The sequence below is a fragment of the Stylophora pistillata genome, chromosome 12 (genome assembly GCF_964205215.1).
Source record: "Stylophora pistillata chromosome 12, jaStyPist1.2, whole genome shotgun sequence".
In the NCBI taxonomy this organism is placed as follows: domain Eukaryota; kingdom Metazoa; phylum Cnidaria; class Anthozoa; order Scleractinia; family Pocilloporidae; genus Stylophora; species Stylophora pistillata.
Window position 1 is genome coordinate 11,479,730 of NC_142530.1, and position 15,525 is coordinate 11,495,254.

The following is a 15,525-nucleotide window of genomic DNA, read 5'->3' on the forward strand; positions in this document are numbered from 1 at the left end:
GTATGAATGTTATAGGGAGAAGTTTCATGTTCATTATTTCTGAGAGTTAAAGGGGTAAAGTTTTTTCAAGAGTTGTTATTTTCTTGATAAATATTTTAAATTTTACAAGCTGAATTATTTCTATCAACTTCTGACAAATGAGGTGACTGATTTCATTCTAATTTAGCTCAGGTTACGGAAAGGTCATGATGTACAAGTCATTGTAACCAACATAATTATTAAGGTCCCACCCCACCTGTATGATCACAAGTATTCATCCTCGGACTGGATTCAGACTGCTTTACCAGATTTAATAAAGTTTTAAACAAAAGAATTATGAAAGTTGAGTGCAGTTTGTGACATTCTGTTTCTGTCTGAAAAAAAAAAAAAAAAATTCTACTTCTAAAACATACGGTGAACCCAAGAAGAAATATTTATAAAGGAAGACATAAACTTACTACAGGTAGCTCATTCAAGCAAAAAGGTTGAGAGTAGTAAGTGCAACCTGTGATATATGCTTTCTCCCCCAACTTTTGGTGGTAAACAAATCTGAAATCAGACTAGGCTCAGAGGTTTAAGGAGTACAAAGTGGAGAGCTGTGATATTCATTTAGCTTCCCCAAATGTTGTTGTTTTTTTTATTTTTGCTGTTATTTTCCAGCACCTGCTTGTCCATTTAGGGGCACTTCTCAACTGACCGTAGACTGTTAAAAACTGCTAGTTGTCTTTCTTAGATAGGTGTTCACCTTGCCTTACCCTTTACAGCTTTGTTGGATGAGTTTTTATTTTTGTTCTAATACTATAGGAGAACCTGGCAATGAGGACCTAGAAGGAAAATCAGGATGTTTCTCTTGTCAAGAGAAGTGCTTAAGGTACAAATTAAGTAATAATTCATTTAATTTATAACTTGACAGTTCTTTTTAAAAGTAGGGAAAATAAAACCTTGGAAAAAGGTTGAACCCAGCCATGCCTACAGAGCAGGAGTATGAAGCTTTATGCTGCTGTTTATAAAGCATGGAAAATAAAAAATGTTGTATTTCCTCATTCCAAGCTGAGATTTAGTTCATGGGATGCTCAATACCAGCATACATGATTCCAACTTTCATAAGTTGTCCTGATTGTTTGTCATTCAAAAAAGAAAATACCTCTCCTACATAAACTATCAATGTTTATCTCACGATGTAGTCACTTCCAAGATTGCAAGGTTTGAACTGCATAATGCTGCCTATTGTCTAAAGTAAACTCAGAGTATTTAACAAATGGTAAACACCACAGCGTACACTATTGAGTTATGGATGCATGTGGGAGGTTGCTAAGCACGAAAGAAGCGTAAGAGTCGCTCAAGGCGATAGCCGAGAGCGACTCTAGCTTCTTGAGTGCTTAGCAAACCTCCCAAGTGCATCCATAACTCAATAGTGTACACTGTGGTGTTTACCATTTGTTTTATAACATAACATTAACAAATTGTAGCTAAAGAGTTCCCTTTTATTGAACAAATCTTACGTGACCAGAAAAAAACAAGTCTTTGCATTTGCTCACGTCAGCAGCGTACACCCATGGGCAAATGGGGGACGCTAAATTGACCAATCAGAGCGCGCGCTTTACTTTGGTTATGTTATAAACAAGTTTGAACTGCATAATGCTGCCTATCGCTTAAAGTAAACTCAGAGTATACAGTCAAAACATTGTCATCCACATCAGGAGTGATAGGGAGAAAGCTGTAGTTTTGCATAAATTTATTTGAGAAAGCTCAAGATAAAATGTATGTTGTATCCATAACAAAGTAAATTATTGCCAGTATTCTTTATAAACATTATGGTCAATACTGCACGTATTCCTAAATTATGAGTACATGGCTGTGAATTTCATGACTCTCCTTGGGACAACCCGTTAGTTAGACTAACTTGCACCCATTGTCTTCAGAACCTGTAAGTTTAAAGGTTTGTTAGACCACAAAAACCAAGCTGTTTTGCTGTTTCACAGGTATGCTGTATCCTGGATTTTAACCTTAATTTATTTAAAAAATGAAGGGTGCAGTTAATCCATTGAGATGTTAATTGTAAGTCTAATAATGGTCTTGTTTTATTTAAGGACCCTTGATTGTGGCAACCATTACTGTCAAACTGTTTGTCATGTTGGAGTTTGCAAAGAATGTCTGCTGAAGCCATCAATTCTTACAATTTGTCCATGTGGAAAAACTCCTCTTTTTGATTTGCTTGGTGGTCATGATGTTAGAAAATCTTGCTTAGATCCGGTACCAACCTGCCAATTGATATGTGGGAAGGTTCTTCCTTGCAGTCCATTGAAAGGTATTTTGGCAAGACCTTGTTTCTTGACAAGATCATTGAGGATTTGCACATTCATTTTAACTAGTTTTGACTTGTGCTAAATTGCTACTTAATGCTCATACGATCTCGCCTCTCTAAAGGTAACTTGAGCAATGAGATGATATCCGTTCACTTCCAGCAAATTTCCTATAGAATCGCATTGTATCTCGCATTCTGATTGGTTAAGGAAGTGAGGTATTTAGTGTGGAATTGCGAGTTGAAAATGAGGCTACGTGATATTGAATCGCATCTACTTAAGCATAACAACTATCGTCAAATTGTTACAAAGTTTGGTTTCTAAGTCAATTTAAAATGTGTTCAAAACCATTGTCACCTTGTAAAGAGCCAAAAACAAAAAAAGCATTTCTCAAAGTGAGCCTGAGGTTCTTCCTTGTTTTGAACTGAACTATAAATTCTTGGAGAGGCATGAACAACCTCTTTCGTTTGCGACAATGCGAAAGCGAGAAAATCCTATATTTAGCAAATAGATAGTATACAAGACAGAGTTAATGCAAATTAAAGGAAAAGGCTTCACTTAAACATTTTTGCATCATGAAATAGGTGATTTAAAAGGCTCTCACGTAAATTTTGAACCATTTTTGAAAAAATGTTTAAGCTGTTTGTGTGTTTGTTCCATTGTGGCTCTATAACCTGATAAAGCATCTGCTTGCAAACTGAATTTACCAAGCAGAAGATGCATACTATTTTCATTCTATGTTATCAATTAATTTTAGTACATGCTGCATTAGTTCCAGTTTTATTATGGCGTAGTTTTTTGAAAAGAATTAATTGCTGACTGATGCATAATGAAATGTTTGTAAGTTGGAAAATTAAACTACTTCTTGGTAAAGTTCCTTGCTGCCTTTTAGGAAATAAAATACTGTTAAGCATTGTGAAATACTTATGGTTCCTAATAGGCCTGTAGTGTGATGGCATTAACTAGAAAACATCCTTGGCCCAATGTCATTTTCCCTTTTTATCCTGTCTAGTCACTTGTCAAATCTGATCCTTCGTTACACAGTCACGGTTACCGTAATAGTTAGCTTTTAATAATTACACTGTAAATCGGAAATGATGCTTTGAAATTGTATGTGATATACAGTATGGCATGACAACTTTGGCTCCTTACTGCCTGTCCCAAATCCCAAGGTGTATGATGAGACAGTGATACATGCACGAGTACATAGCTTGCAATGTTCTTGTTATATTTAAGATCAACGTGTTTAAAACATTGTTTCTAAATACCCAGTGAGCACTATGCATTGTTTTCTCCTGTTTCACAGATCTCTCACAGGGTAGAGGAAGCATAAAAACCAAAGAGCACTGCTGTAAAATGCGATGTCATCTTGGTGGGTGTGGTCCTTGTGATGGAAGAAGAAAAATCAAGTGTAGATGTGGTACAAATACCAAGGTAAATAACCATCAACAAGCCTTATCTTACCTAAGCAAACTGAATTACTGCAACTGTCCCTACTTTTAACTTTACAGCTGTGTGATTTATTGAGATATTTCTCCTTTTTGGCTACAATGACATTTCTTTGAATTAAAATAATGTGTCAATATCTGATTTGATTTGGAATTCCTACTATATGTTGTAATTATTGCGTAATTTAAAATGGCCAGATTGCAAAATTTCGTAATTCATTTTATTTTTTTTTAAAAGACCCTTTTAATGAACCTTTTTCGAAAATTATATCAAAAAGTTCTCTCGCGCTTTTTTTCTCCGAAAAATCGAAAAGTTCAAAATAAGCCTAAATGGCTGTTGTCCCCCCGTAAAGCAATGAAAAGTTATGCAGCTTCGGCAACTTCGCACGCTACAACGCGATGCAATCCCGCTTTTAAATTTTGTGTGCCAACAGATGGTCTTTTAGCTCTTAGAAATTGTTAATTTCTTGTTATGTTGTTACGTTTGAGTCTGAATAGTAACCCGTTGTAAAGTACTTCGCGTGTCTTTCGCGGTGGCTAAATAAGGGTAAACTTTAGTGGGCTATAAACAGTCTGCCATATATACAAATCATAATGTACATCATCTTAAAGCGTTATCCTTGTGTTTTCATTCCTCCAATTCTCTATCTTTGCCCGCCATAAGCGGCACGTCCAGGTTTAAAAAAATAAAGGCTGATAGTTTCTAAAGAAACTGTTTGGGGCTGCGTCGGTGGGGGTAACGAAATAATTTGAATATATCAACAAAGTTGAAATGATAAATTGGCCACCGTTACGATTATAAAAGCTGACGTTTCGAGCGTTAGCCCTTCGTCGGAGCTGTTGGTTGTGTGTGCTTTTAAAGGTAGAAAAAGGAGCTACGTGATTGGTGGGAAAAAGAGTTTGGGCTATTTTGTCAAAATTGCAATGCGAACCGCTGAACAGCTGTCACGACCCATTTAAAGGCGTTTAAAAAGGTCTTGTTTGATATATTTACGAATCAAAATATATATCTTCAAGCTTTATCCTTGTAGTTTGATTCCTCAAAGTTTCTTTCTTGGCCCGCCAGAGGCGGCGCGTCCAGCCGTTAATTCGTTGTCACGCAAGAGTTCATGTATTTGGTACATTCCTGAAAGATGGGAGAAAAAAAAGCGCGATAGAACTTTTTGATATAATTTTCGAGAAAGGTTCATTAAAAGGGTCCTGTAGAAAAAATAAAATGAATTACGAAATTTTGCAGCTGTTTGTGGATTCTCGGTATTTATGGTCAGTGGCTCTTAAAGGCTTGTTCAATACCTGTTCAAAATATCCTTGAATTTTGGGATCATGATGGGCAAACATTTTCTCATCAAATGGTGAATGGAGCTTCGAAATGCGTGACAGCTTGCTCAAGCAGATAACTCTTGTCTGCTTTATTTTGAAATAAATTTGTCTTCCATTCTGAAAGAGAATGTTGTAAAAAGTATGTGCTCACTGTGTCTTTTCCATTGAATATATTTGTTCAAATATTTCATGGCTAAAATGTTTCTTGATGGACAACTTTGAAATGCCATTTTGGATGTTGTTACTTTGTTTCAGGTCATCATTGATAAATACAAGACAAACTAGAAATATATAAATAAAAATAGCTTGAAAAATCTAAAATGGAGAAAGCAATCAACCCACAGCACTCATATACTGCAGAAAGAAATTTTATGGATAAAATTGTTCAAAACATTGAAGAAACAGAAGTCATTACATCCCTACCTCCTCTAAACTTGCCACTTCACTGCAACAGACAATTCCCTTTATCCCCAAGGTGAATGTTGTGATGAGATGCAACTGTCTTCCCTGTATAACATTCTGGATGTGTTTTTTTATCTCTGACAGGAGATCCTTTGCTCAGATTTAAACTCTGAAGGTAAGTTTGTTATGATGACTACACACTCTAGATATTCTTGGAAGCTTCATATTGAGTTTTGTTTAATGTGCAGTCTGCGACTTGAACTTGAACAATACCCGAAGTTTATTGCAGATATCACCATAATCTAGATGAATGCTCAGCAATATTAGATCTCACAAGATTCTTATTTTCTCCCTTTTTACGAAAAAAAAAAGAATATACCTGTGACCAACGCTGTAACAAGAAGAGAAAGTGTGGACGACACAGGTGTAATAAGAAATGCTGTGGGGTAAGTAAAGAGGATTTGTAGAGAGGGTAGTGGTTCACAAGTGTACTTTTATTTCAGCAACAAATATTCAATTTTTTCTGTTAGAGTTTACTCAGCAACTCGACAATTTTCAGCGATTTACGTTTAATTAAATTATGAACACAACAATCTCTGTCATGGTTACATATGACTAATTAAGAGCGACTTTCTGTAAATACCACGATAGGTGTGCAAGATGGAAAAATTGAACTCTCCCATACTTTGTCACATTAAAGCCCTTATGGAGCTAGTTCAGAAAATGTAAGATTCAGTTTCTTGCGATTGATATTTTCCAAAAAAAATAATTTCTTTGAATTTTCACCTCCGAGAGGCCCTTAAACCACCGAAAAATGTGCTTCGCATCCTCGCGTAGTGAAAAGAAACAGAATCAAATGCCATGACTATTGCGATAGAAGATGATTTTATGACCCTTTCTTTGTATGAAAACGTTGTTGTAATTTCAAAAGATTCCAATCTGAATTTTTAATTTTTTTTCAAATTTACCCTCTAAAACAGTTTCATCGCGACTATCAATTTTGCCATTTTTCAACGGCAAAAAACCCTTCCTGGTACATGGCTTTCGTCGTGCGAATGCTATTCCAGAGAAAGAGCAATCCTTATTCTTTCAATTTATGAAATAAAATTTTGGGGCGATTCAAACGGCAAGTTTTGAGAACTGAATACATCAACGGTACTTGCGTGAAATTTGCAACTTTTGAACTTGCGGTTGCAATGACGAATACAAGCAGTACAAGAGTGAACTTGGACAGCAGTTTAAATACTTCGAGAATTCGATCCTATTCCACTAGTTTTGGCTTATCGACCGTCTGAGATACTTCTGTGAAGTCCACTGAGGAAAACTGGCACTCAAAACTGAGCGGCTGTGAATAATCTGGAACTAAAAGACCAAATGAAAATGTAATAAAATGACACAAGTTTCCGCTGTACAAATGGATAGTGTTTTTTTTTTGGTTGTTGTTTTTGTTTTTTAAGGTTAATTCCCACGAAGGATAAGTAATAGGTGATAAACTAGACTGTAGAGCACGAGTATAACTTCAATAAGAGAAAAAGAGTTTCTTTTCTTGTCCACTGTTTTTTTTTTTCTTTAACAAAATTTCATGCCGTGGACACAGCGAGACGGCAGCATCGAACCGTGTACTCAACATTTAAAGGCGTCACTATTCTTTGGAAAATCACTTATTGTATGGGCAATGTGAGTTTCTACCGGTCAGAGAAAGCCCAGGGGACTTCACAGAAGTATCTCAGACGATGATAAGCCAAAACCCATGAGAAGGAAAAGGACCGAGACCTCAGCGCTATGTTTTCTTGTTCGCACGAGGGTTGCGCTTAGATGAATCAGCGTCACTATTTTAATTCCCAACAGGAGATTGGCTCCTGTCCCAAGATTGATTTTGTTTGTTTTTCTTTTTTCGAAACCTTACACAGCTTTTTTAAATTTTTTTTTTTTTCATTTATTTTTTAGCGATTACGGGATTTACTAAGGAATGTTTTTGTCTGCTTTGGACCCAAGCCCAAACCCCCCCCCCCCCTCCTACCTGGGTGTAGTCAAAGAAGATGTCACGTAATCTAGTTTAGCTGAGGGATTTTGGTCTTTTTTCAACAATATATTTAGGTGAGGTAAGTAAATGTTTGTCCTATTCTTCCATCATTGCTTGTACGATTTCTTTCAGACGAAATGCGAACATTTTGATGAATACTTTTCTTATTTAGATAACTGGTGCAAGTCCATCCTCGGAGACCCAGGGGCAGTGGGTCGATTTCAAGTTAGGGCATGAAGAGCCCCTGGGGACATTGTCTTACAAGACTAGTTCCAAACGGTCGCAGTCGTTCTGCCATCTGATTGGTGCCAGAAAATCTTTGTGTTTTTCTGCCCAATCAGAGTGAAGTGTGCTTTAGAGTCCTTTCGTGTGTTTTAATACGGACATATACTAGTAGCTCAGTTGCTCGCTGTTTGTTTGGACCGTGCGATGGAGATTTGCATGAGGTGAAAAGTTTCAGTCTCAGCACACAATGTAAGAGAAATCGATCAGATTGTTCGCGAAAATATTACTGGAAATTATACTGAATACTTTCGCAAGTATCACTAGAGAACGTGTTTTAAAGTTTGCGAGGTTTGTATACAACACGACGGTTGCAGTCATTGATATGTCGCTTTAAACGTTAAACGAGATTTAAGCTTAAATCTTTCTAGGTTTTTTGCATAATTTGCTCTGACTGAAACTGCCAATCCCGTGAAGTCATTTCGTTCCACGGGCCACGCAGGTATGTCGAGCAACTGGTACTTGCGCAACTTTCTGTGCGTGCCAAAATCTAATCTCATCTTCGCTTGAAAAAAAAGAAAAGCTAAGCGCGGAAACTTTTGCTTATTTGATGTGGGTAGATGACCCTGTACTACGAAGTTGACATTTGCAATAAAGCAAACCCGCCCTTTCCATCCAATATTTCTTGGTCTTTGGTTTCGTTTTTCCCATTGATCAAAGGTATCTAACTTGGTCTTCAACAATCGACAGAAGAGGTGAAATGACGATGACCAAGGGACTACAAGAGAATCCGTGGCCTTCCTAGCACAAGAATTTCAACACTCTAGACAGCAGTTGAAAGATTAAACTCTTTCCAAACCCCTTCGGTAACTGCCCGAAAACATCTCTCCTTCCCCCGATGTTCTCGTTAATAAGTTTTTGTTCAGATTTTAATTAGCTAACCGGAAACACAGCTCAGCTTTCTCTTATCACTTGCTGGAGGTCGTCCACGAACTTAACGTTCTATGCAACCTTGGCCGTATTGTGAACGACTTTACTGCTAAGATTAGATTTTGGCGCGCACAGAAAGCAGAAAGGTACGTAGGCGAAAGCGCCAGTTGCCCGACATACCTGCGTGGCCCGTGCGACGAAATAACTTCACGGGATTGGCAAAGTTTCACTCAGAGCAAATTATGCAAAAAATCTAGAAAAATTTAAGCTTAAATCTCGTTTAACGTTTAAAGCGACATATCAATGACTGCAACCATCGTGTTGTATACAAACCTCGCAAACTTTAAAACACGTTCTCTAGTGATATCTGCAAAAGTATTCAGTATAATTTCCGGTAAGATTTTCGCGGACAATCTGATCGATTTCTCGTACATTGTGTGCTGAGACTGAAACATTTCACCTCAAGCAAATCTCCGTCGCACGGTCCAAACAAACAGCGAGCAAGCACACTTCACTCTGATTGGGCAGAAAAACACAAAGATTTTCTGGCACCAATCAGATGGCAGAACGACTGCAACCGTTTGGAACTAGTCTTGTAAGACAATGTCCCCAGGGGCTCTCTATGCCCTAACTTGAAATCGACTCAGCCCCTGGGTCTCCGAGGATGGTACAAGTCAGGCTTCAAAGTAAACAAATGCGCAAGTACGGGAAGTGTTGTCAAGAGGTTTACAGCTCAATTTCGCGCGATAAAAGTGCTTTTCCTTTCAGATAATTGCCACTACGAAGTCATAATCGTTTGTTTAGTTTTTGAACTAGTGGAAAAGGATCGAATTCTCGAAGTATTTAAACTGCTGTCCAAGTTCACTCTTGTACTGCTTGTATTCGTCATTGCAACCGCAAGTTCAAAAGTTGTAAATTTCACGCAAGTACCGTTGATGTATTCAGTTCTCAAAACTTGCCGTTTGAATCGCCCCAAAATTTTATTTCATAAATTGAAAGAATAACGATTGCTCTTTCTCTGGAATAGCATTTGCACGACGAAAGCCATGTACCAGGAAGGGTTTTTTGCCGTTGAAAAATGGCAAAATTGATCGTCGCAATGAAACTGTTTTAGAGGGTAATTTTGAAAAAAAAATTAAAAATTCAGATTGGAATCTTTTGAAATTACAACAACGTTTTCATACAAAGGAAGGGTCATAAAATCATCTTATATCGGAATAGCCATGGCATTTGATTCCGTTTCTTTTTACCACGCGAGGATGCGAAGCACATTTTTCGGTGGTTTAAGGGCCTCTCGGAGGTGAAAATTACAAAAATTAACTTTTTTGGAAAATATCAATCGCAAGAAACTGAATCTTGCATTTTCTCAACTAATTTCATAAGGGCTTTAATGTGACAAAGTTTGAGAGATTTCGATTTTGCCATCTTGCACACCTATCCGTGGTATGTACAAAAAGTCGCTCTTAAGTGGACAAAAAAAAAAAACAGCATAGCCTGCATAGGTGGCAGTGTTTTTGGGCATTGAGTTAACATGAAGACAAAAAAGAGAAAAAACAAGGTCAAAAACTGCAATTTTCACTTCCCATACCTTTTGTTACTCTGCCACTTATTTGTGCAGTCCTTCTGATCAATTTCCTGACAGCTCTGCAGACTAAGAAAAGGAGAATCATCAATGAGTGAAGTGTTTACCTCTATCATATGTTTTATAAATCTGTGCAATAACAGACAGACAGGTTTGTTTGGTATGAATCTTTTAAGTTAAGTGTACTCCAGTCTTTTACATATGTGAACAAGTGAATGCCATGCTCTGTCACACGTAAGTATCTTTTGTGTTAACACCATTTGCATTAACTTGGCTGTGTTCTTTTTACTTAAGGACGTGGAACACAAATGTGAGTTGATTTGTGGCAAAAAGCTGCGATGTGGTCTTCACCAGTGCTTGGAATCTTGTCACCCTGGTTACTGTCCACCTTGCTTAATGTCAGGTACTAGTCTTCTTAGCTCATCGGTCTGGCTTACCCAGGCCTTTTTACTGCACATAAAGCACCCCAACGAACAAACATGTCAGCAGAAGACACCAGGAGAAAAACATATGCCTTACTTGTGGAAGTGGAACATCTGTATATCAAAAAAGACAAATCAACAGGTTGTAGACCATGGTCCCGCTGTTCAAAGGGTAGATAACGTTATCCAACCGATAAATTGCTATTCCGCAGAAAAGCGTCAGGATAATGTTCTGTGCTATCCACCAAATAGAGATTTATCCAGTGGATAGCGTTACCACCCTTTGAACAATCGGGGCCTGTAGGAATTGCTAATCAAGGCTCAAACTGTTGATTGTATGAAGTGATTGTCCAGTTGGGGTTTGTTCTTAAAATCTTACTTTTGATGACTGCCCCAATAGTCAGTGATGGTTCAGCAACCTGAGCAGAATTTGTCTTCAGAGGCAGAAGAGGATAAACTGTAACTCTGAAACTCAGGTTGGATATACAGTTTTGTGATTTTAACAGCTGTTGAGACAGATCTTTAAAGATCTCTACCATTCTTTGAATGTGCAATCACTGACCATTAGACAGGGAAGTGCATGTAAGCAAGGTTTTGGATCGTATCGTAAAATAGGTTGTGGTTTGTCATTGTGGTAAATAACTTTCTCAAAAGAGAAGAGTAATCGTTTGTCTCACGATGTGTCACTACAGATGTGAATGGTGACGTTAGACTGCATACTGCTACTTGTCTTCAGGTGACGAGGTTGGTTGAGAATGCGTGACCTCTATACTGTAGTGCTCAGCTGTGAATGGATGGATTTCCACAGCTGTGATTGGTGCAGCTTCGGATCAGGTTCCCTCCATGGTCCATTGCCACATGGCCCTTCTGCTGTTGTCTTCTTGATAACTCGCTTAGGCTTCTGGGATTTCAATTCCACTGTCTCTGTTGATGTTGTGAGGGTGAAGTCATGTTTATTATCTCTTTCATCCTGCGTGTGTAGGAATGGGGAACACGATCAGTAAACAAAGATAAAGTCAATCAATGAAGTATCCCGTTCCAGAGCAAGCAGTGTCTAGTATGGTTTGTATGCTCTGAGACAGTGGAGGTCTGACTCTTTGCAAAAAGTGTGCTCTTTGATTCTCTCCTGCATAGGTCTTGCAGTCTTGCTGATATAGACTTTGCCGCACTCGCAATAAATCGTGTAGACCACGCCACCCTTTTTTACGGGGCGGATGGCATCCTTTCGTAGCACAAGGTGTGATAGTAGCGTGGTCTCCGACTTGTAAACAAGGTGTATGTTTTGTTGTAGATGGCGCCAAAGTTGTCTGGAAAGACCTTAGGCGTATGACAGAACCTCAGTGGATCTGAACTCAGTGAAGGGTTCAATGCTGATGCTTAGTGTCTTGGTTTTTGTTGCCCTCTGCACGGAAAAGGAAGGATTTCCACTGGAAAAAAGAACAGATGACAAATATTTCTTCTCCTAAAAGATAAGGACTTGAAAAAAGTGTGTATGCCTTTTTTTCAGTAATTTGCCAGTGAGCGGAATGGGCCATGTGGCAATGCTAAACTTTAACTGAAGAAGTTTGTCTCTATTCTATTAAAATCCCTATTTGAGATAAATGTGAATCATATAACTCACATATTTTTTGTTTGACTGGCTGATGACCACAGCCTCTACCTATCCAATCTCTGAGGAAAAGAGCAACGCAGTAAAACTGCCCGATGATTTCTCAGCGGAAAATCCTTGTGCCGTCAAAATATAGCTTTTGGTTTGCCAAGGGAATACTCTTCAGTGCTCTGCGAAGGAATAATGTCATGGCAACAGAAACAAACACAGCTACCTGTTTTCAACTTAGATTTCACCACAGAAAACAAACACAAACGCCATAAAGTAAACCTTCAATAACGGTTCTCCTTTGTAGGGCTTAACCGTACTTGCAACTGCCATTTCTTCTTTACTACTTGAGTACGATGTATCACAACTCTCTGTAGAGCTTGTTGAAGGTAGGTATACATTATCGCACATTATTTCAAGAGCATTTCAACGCTGACAAGTACAAAATTATAGGAGATGTTAGAGATTTGTACGAGTCAGCTGAGACTTTCGTGCCATAAAATTTGCTGGCTCACTTTTATTGAGTTTCTGAAACTTTGAGTCCATTTTTTGAGGCTTTGACGAATTAAAGTGCTATTGTGGAGCCACAGTTTTGTACCCACCAATTCCATGTGGAACTTCACCTCCTGAGTGTGAGAAGCCTTGCTCCAGGATCCATGCTTGCCATCATCCAGGTATGGTAGCTACTCACGTAGTTTGTGTTTTTAACGTTTAGTTAATCCTAAAGCATTTTTTATCTTGTTGACAAGAGTTTTAAACATACTCTCCATTCCCACTGTTTATTGTAGAGTCAAAAAAGGGCCTAGACTCATGCGATAGTTGTGGGTGATATTGTTGTTTATACTCATTTTATATGTATTAAGCATGACAACCGTTGAATTAAAATGGTGTTGTAAAATTAAAAGTGTCATCAAAAGCCAAGTACCTATTTTGCCCAGGTAACGTAGACATAAATGAAATATAAGAAAATCAGTAGTGTTTTCTTTGATATCCTTCATTTTGATCATCAGTGAATCATACGTGCCACAGTGATGAAATATGCCCTCCTTGCACGATGTTGACCAACAAAAAATGTATGGGAGACCACGAGGTACTGTTGTACTATACAAAGCTTTCTATTGTGGTTTGTTGACGTAATGTTTGGGAACTGCATAGAAAAGCTCCAATCTTACTAAGGGTTTATTTCAAAATAACGCAAGTTTTCCAGACTTGTAATAAGAATACAACAATTATTTAAACTAAAAAGGTATTCCTTGGTCAGGAGAGTGAGGTAGAAGGAAAGTTTTGAATCTCCCTCAATGATTCAAACCTCAGACCTTCAAATCTGTGTTCTAATGCTCTACGACTGAGGTGCAGAACCCGGAGAGTTGCAACAAGTTGGATCATTTAACCTAGTGAGACCATTTTAGGCAGTTAGTCCGGTTTATGAAGTTACACCATTTAATGCAGTTGGACTATTTTAAGGTGATGGCACCGGATGCTAATTTGGGTTAATTTGAAACTTAGAGTTTTGAAACATTTGAAATGGTCTACGGTTTTAAACGAAATGACAAAATATCAAAGTGAAATGCTTGCGGTCTTTCTAAATATGCAATTATTTGCTCGACTTTTTGGGTGTTTTCCACTGTTTGAAATTGGTTTAGGTTTTTCCATCGCAGTTGAGAGAAAGTGCGCTCACCGGCAGCAAATAACATGGAGAAATCCTTTTGAACATTTGATGTCATGAATTTGATCTGATTTCTTTAAGGTTCGCCACAACATCCCATGCCATGTAAATGACGTCTCATGTGGAAAGGAGTGTGGAAAACTACTGAATTGTGGACACAAGTGTCGTAAAATTTGTCACAGGGTAATTCAGTGAATAATTTATTTGTTTGGGGCTTAAATGCTCCAAACCAACGACAAATAATTGATTTTTTATTTTGTTGTGTTCATTCAGCCTCCATGTCTGAGTGATGATGAACCATGTTTACATCCCTGCGAGCTTCCACGTAAGGATTGTGGTCACCCCTGTGTAGCAGCCTGCCATTCTGGCAAACAATGCCCAGCAATATCGTGCAAAGTGAAGGTATTTTATTCTTAATTTTCTTTTCAAATTCTAAACAACGTTCCGATAATTATTCAAGTCTGATTACGAGCTAAATGGCTCATACTGCAAGTGTATCTCCCGGTTTCTGCTCAGAAAGCAGCGAAAAGTATTGTTCGTCAATCAAGAACCCGTCTCCCCCTCAATACCAGCAGTCTGTCACGTATGACATTACCGTGCTGGATTTGCTGTGTTATTGTTGTTCAATGGAACGTGTGAGTGTGGAAGCAACAGTGGATAATGTTCAAACAGGTTTTTCTAAGAAGGAATGATTCTTTTTCAGGTCACAGTAAAATGCAAATGTGGCAGACGTTCAGAAAAGTTACCATGCCTTCAAGGGGGCGAAAAGACTGCTGTTACTCAAGCATATCAGCGGTAAGGTTGTTACTGTTCTTGAAATTAGTGCATCATAAGCAACAGCAAAGATGCCTTGACTGATCAGTGATTTTTTTTTTCGGTTTACTCTCAAATGTAACTCCTTACTTAGAAGTTCGTATTAAAGTGTCTATACGGCCAACAGGGTTTTTATAGTTTTGGTATGTATTTAACATGTAAAAAATTATTCTTAAATAAAAATTGGATTCTGACGATTCTTCGCCCTGAAATCGAGCTTTAAACTTCCCGCTTTGGCCACGCCCATTGAAGGTGACCGTGAGGCAAAAAAGAGATTGGGTTCAGAATGGGTCGTGACGTCAAGTCAAGAACGCGCCAAATCGCGCCAGTGGTTCATTTCACTGTTTTTTTCAGTAAGATAAAGAGTTTTCGGCGACATAAATATGCCCTATAGATGTGTTGTAAAAGTACTACGTTTGTCAAGCAAAGTAACAACACGACGCTCGAGACGCTCCTGGAGTGACGTCACTCATCACCAATCTTCCCTTACGCGGTCAACTTCATTGGGTGTGGCCGAAGCGGGAACTTTAAAGCTCAATTTTAGGGTGAAGAGGCGTCAGAATCAAATTTTTTGAGAATACTTTTTACAGTTTAACGAGATACCAAAACAATAAAAATCTTGTTGGCCGTACAGACACTTAAAGTAGTGTACAGTCGAACCTGGCTTATTCCCCGTGGATAACCGCTTTCTACAGGTTGACTTCTCAATATAGGTCGAACGCTAAATACAGGTTCCACAGATTAGGGGTATTAAAAAAACGATTCAACGCCACTTCATGCCATAATTGACCACTCAGTGTGCAGAATATCGCTCAAAA

At 38.2% G+C, this 15,525-nt stretch overlaps 1 protein-coding gene across 8 annotated transcripts in view; it reads left to right on the forward strand.

The window, feature by feature from the left end:
* The window catches only part of LOC111331048 (transcriptional repressor NF-X1), a 37,707-nt gene that overhangs the window by 12,421 nt on the left and 9,761 nt on the right, over positions 1-15,525 (forward strand). For all 8 annotated transcript variants that reach the window (XR_015994149.1, XR_015994148.1, XR_015994147.1 and 5 more), the window contains 11 exons: positions 784-850; positions 2,070-2,287; positions 3,589-3,716; positions 5,597-5,627; positions 5,825-5,898; positions 10,504-10,612; positions 12,783-12,902; positions 13,239-13,318; positions 13,976-14,077; positions 14,168-14,296; positions 14,598-14,689. Coding sequence is in view for 5 of the 8 variants with exons in the window: in XM_088741593.1 (XP_088597719.1) it covers positions 784-850; positions 2,070-2,287; positions 3,589-3,716; positions 5,597-5,627; positions 5,825-5,898; positions 10,504-10,612; positions 12,783-12,902; positions 13,239-13,318; positions 13,976-14,077; positions 14,168-14,296; positions 14,598-14,689 (1,150 nt within the window). In the remaining 3 variants the exon portion in view is untranslated. The remainder of the gene's footprint in view (positions 1-783; positions 851-2,069; positions 2,288-3,588; positions 3,717-5,596; positions 5,628-5,824; positions 5,899-10,503; positions 10,613-12,782; positions 12,903-13,238; positions 13,319-13,975; positions 14,078-14,167; positions 14,297-14,597; positions 14,690-15,525) is intronic.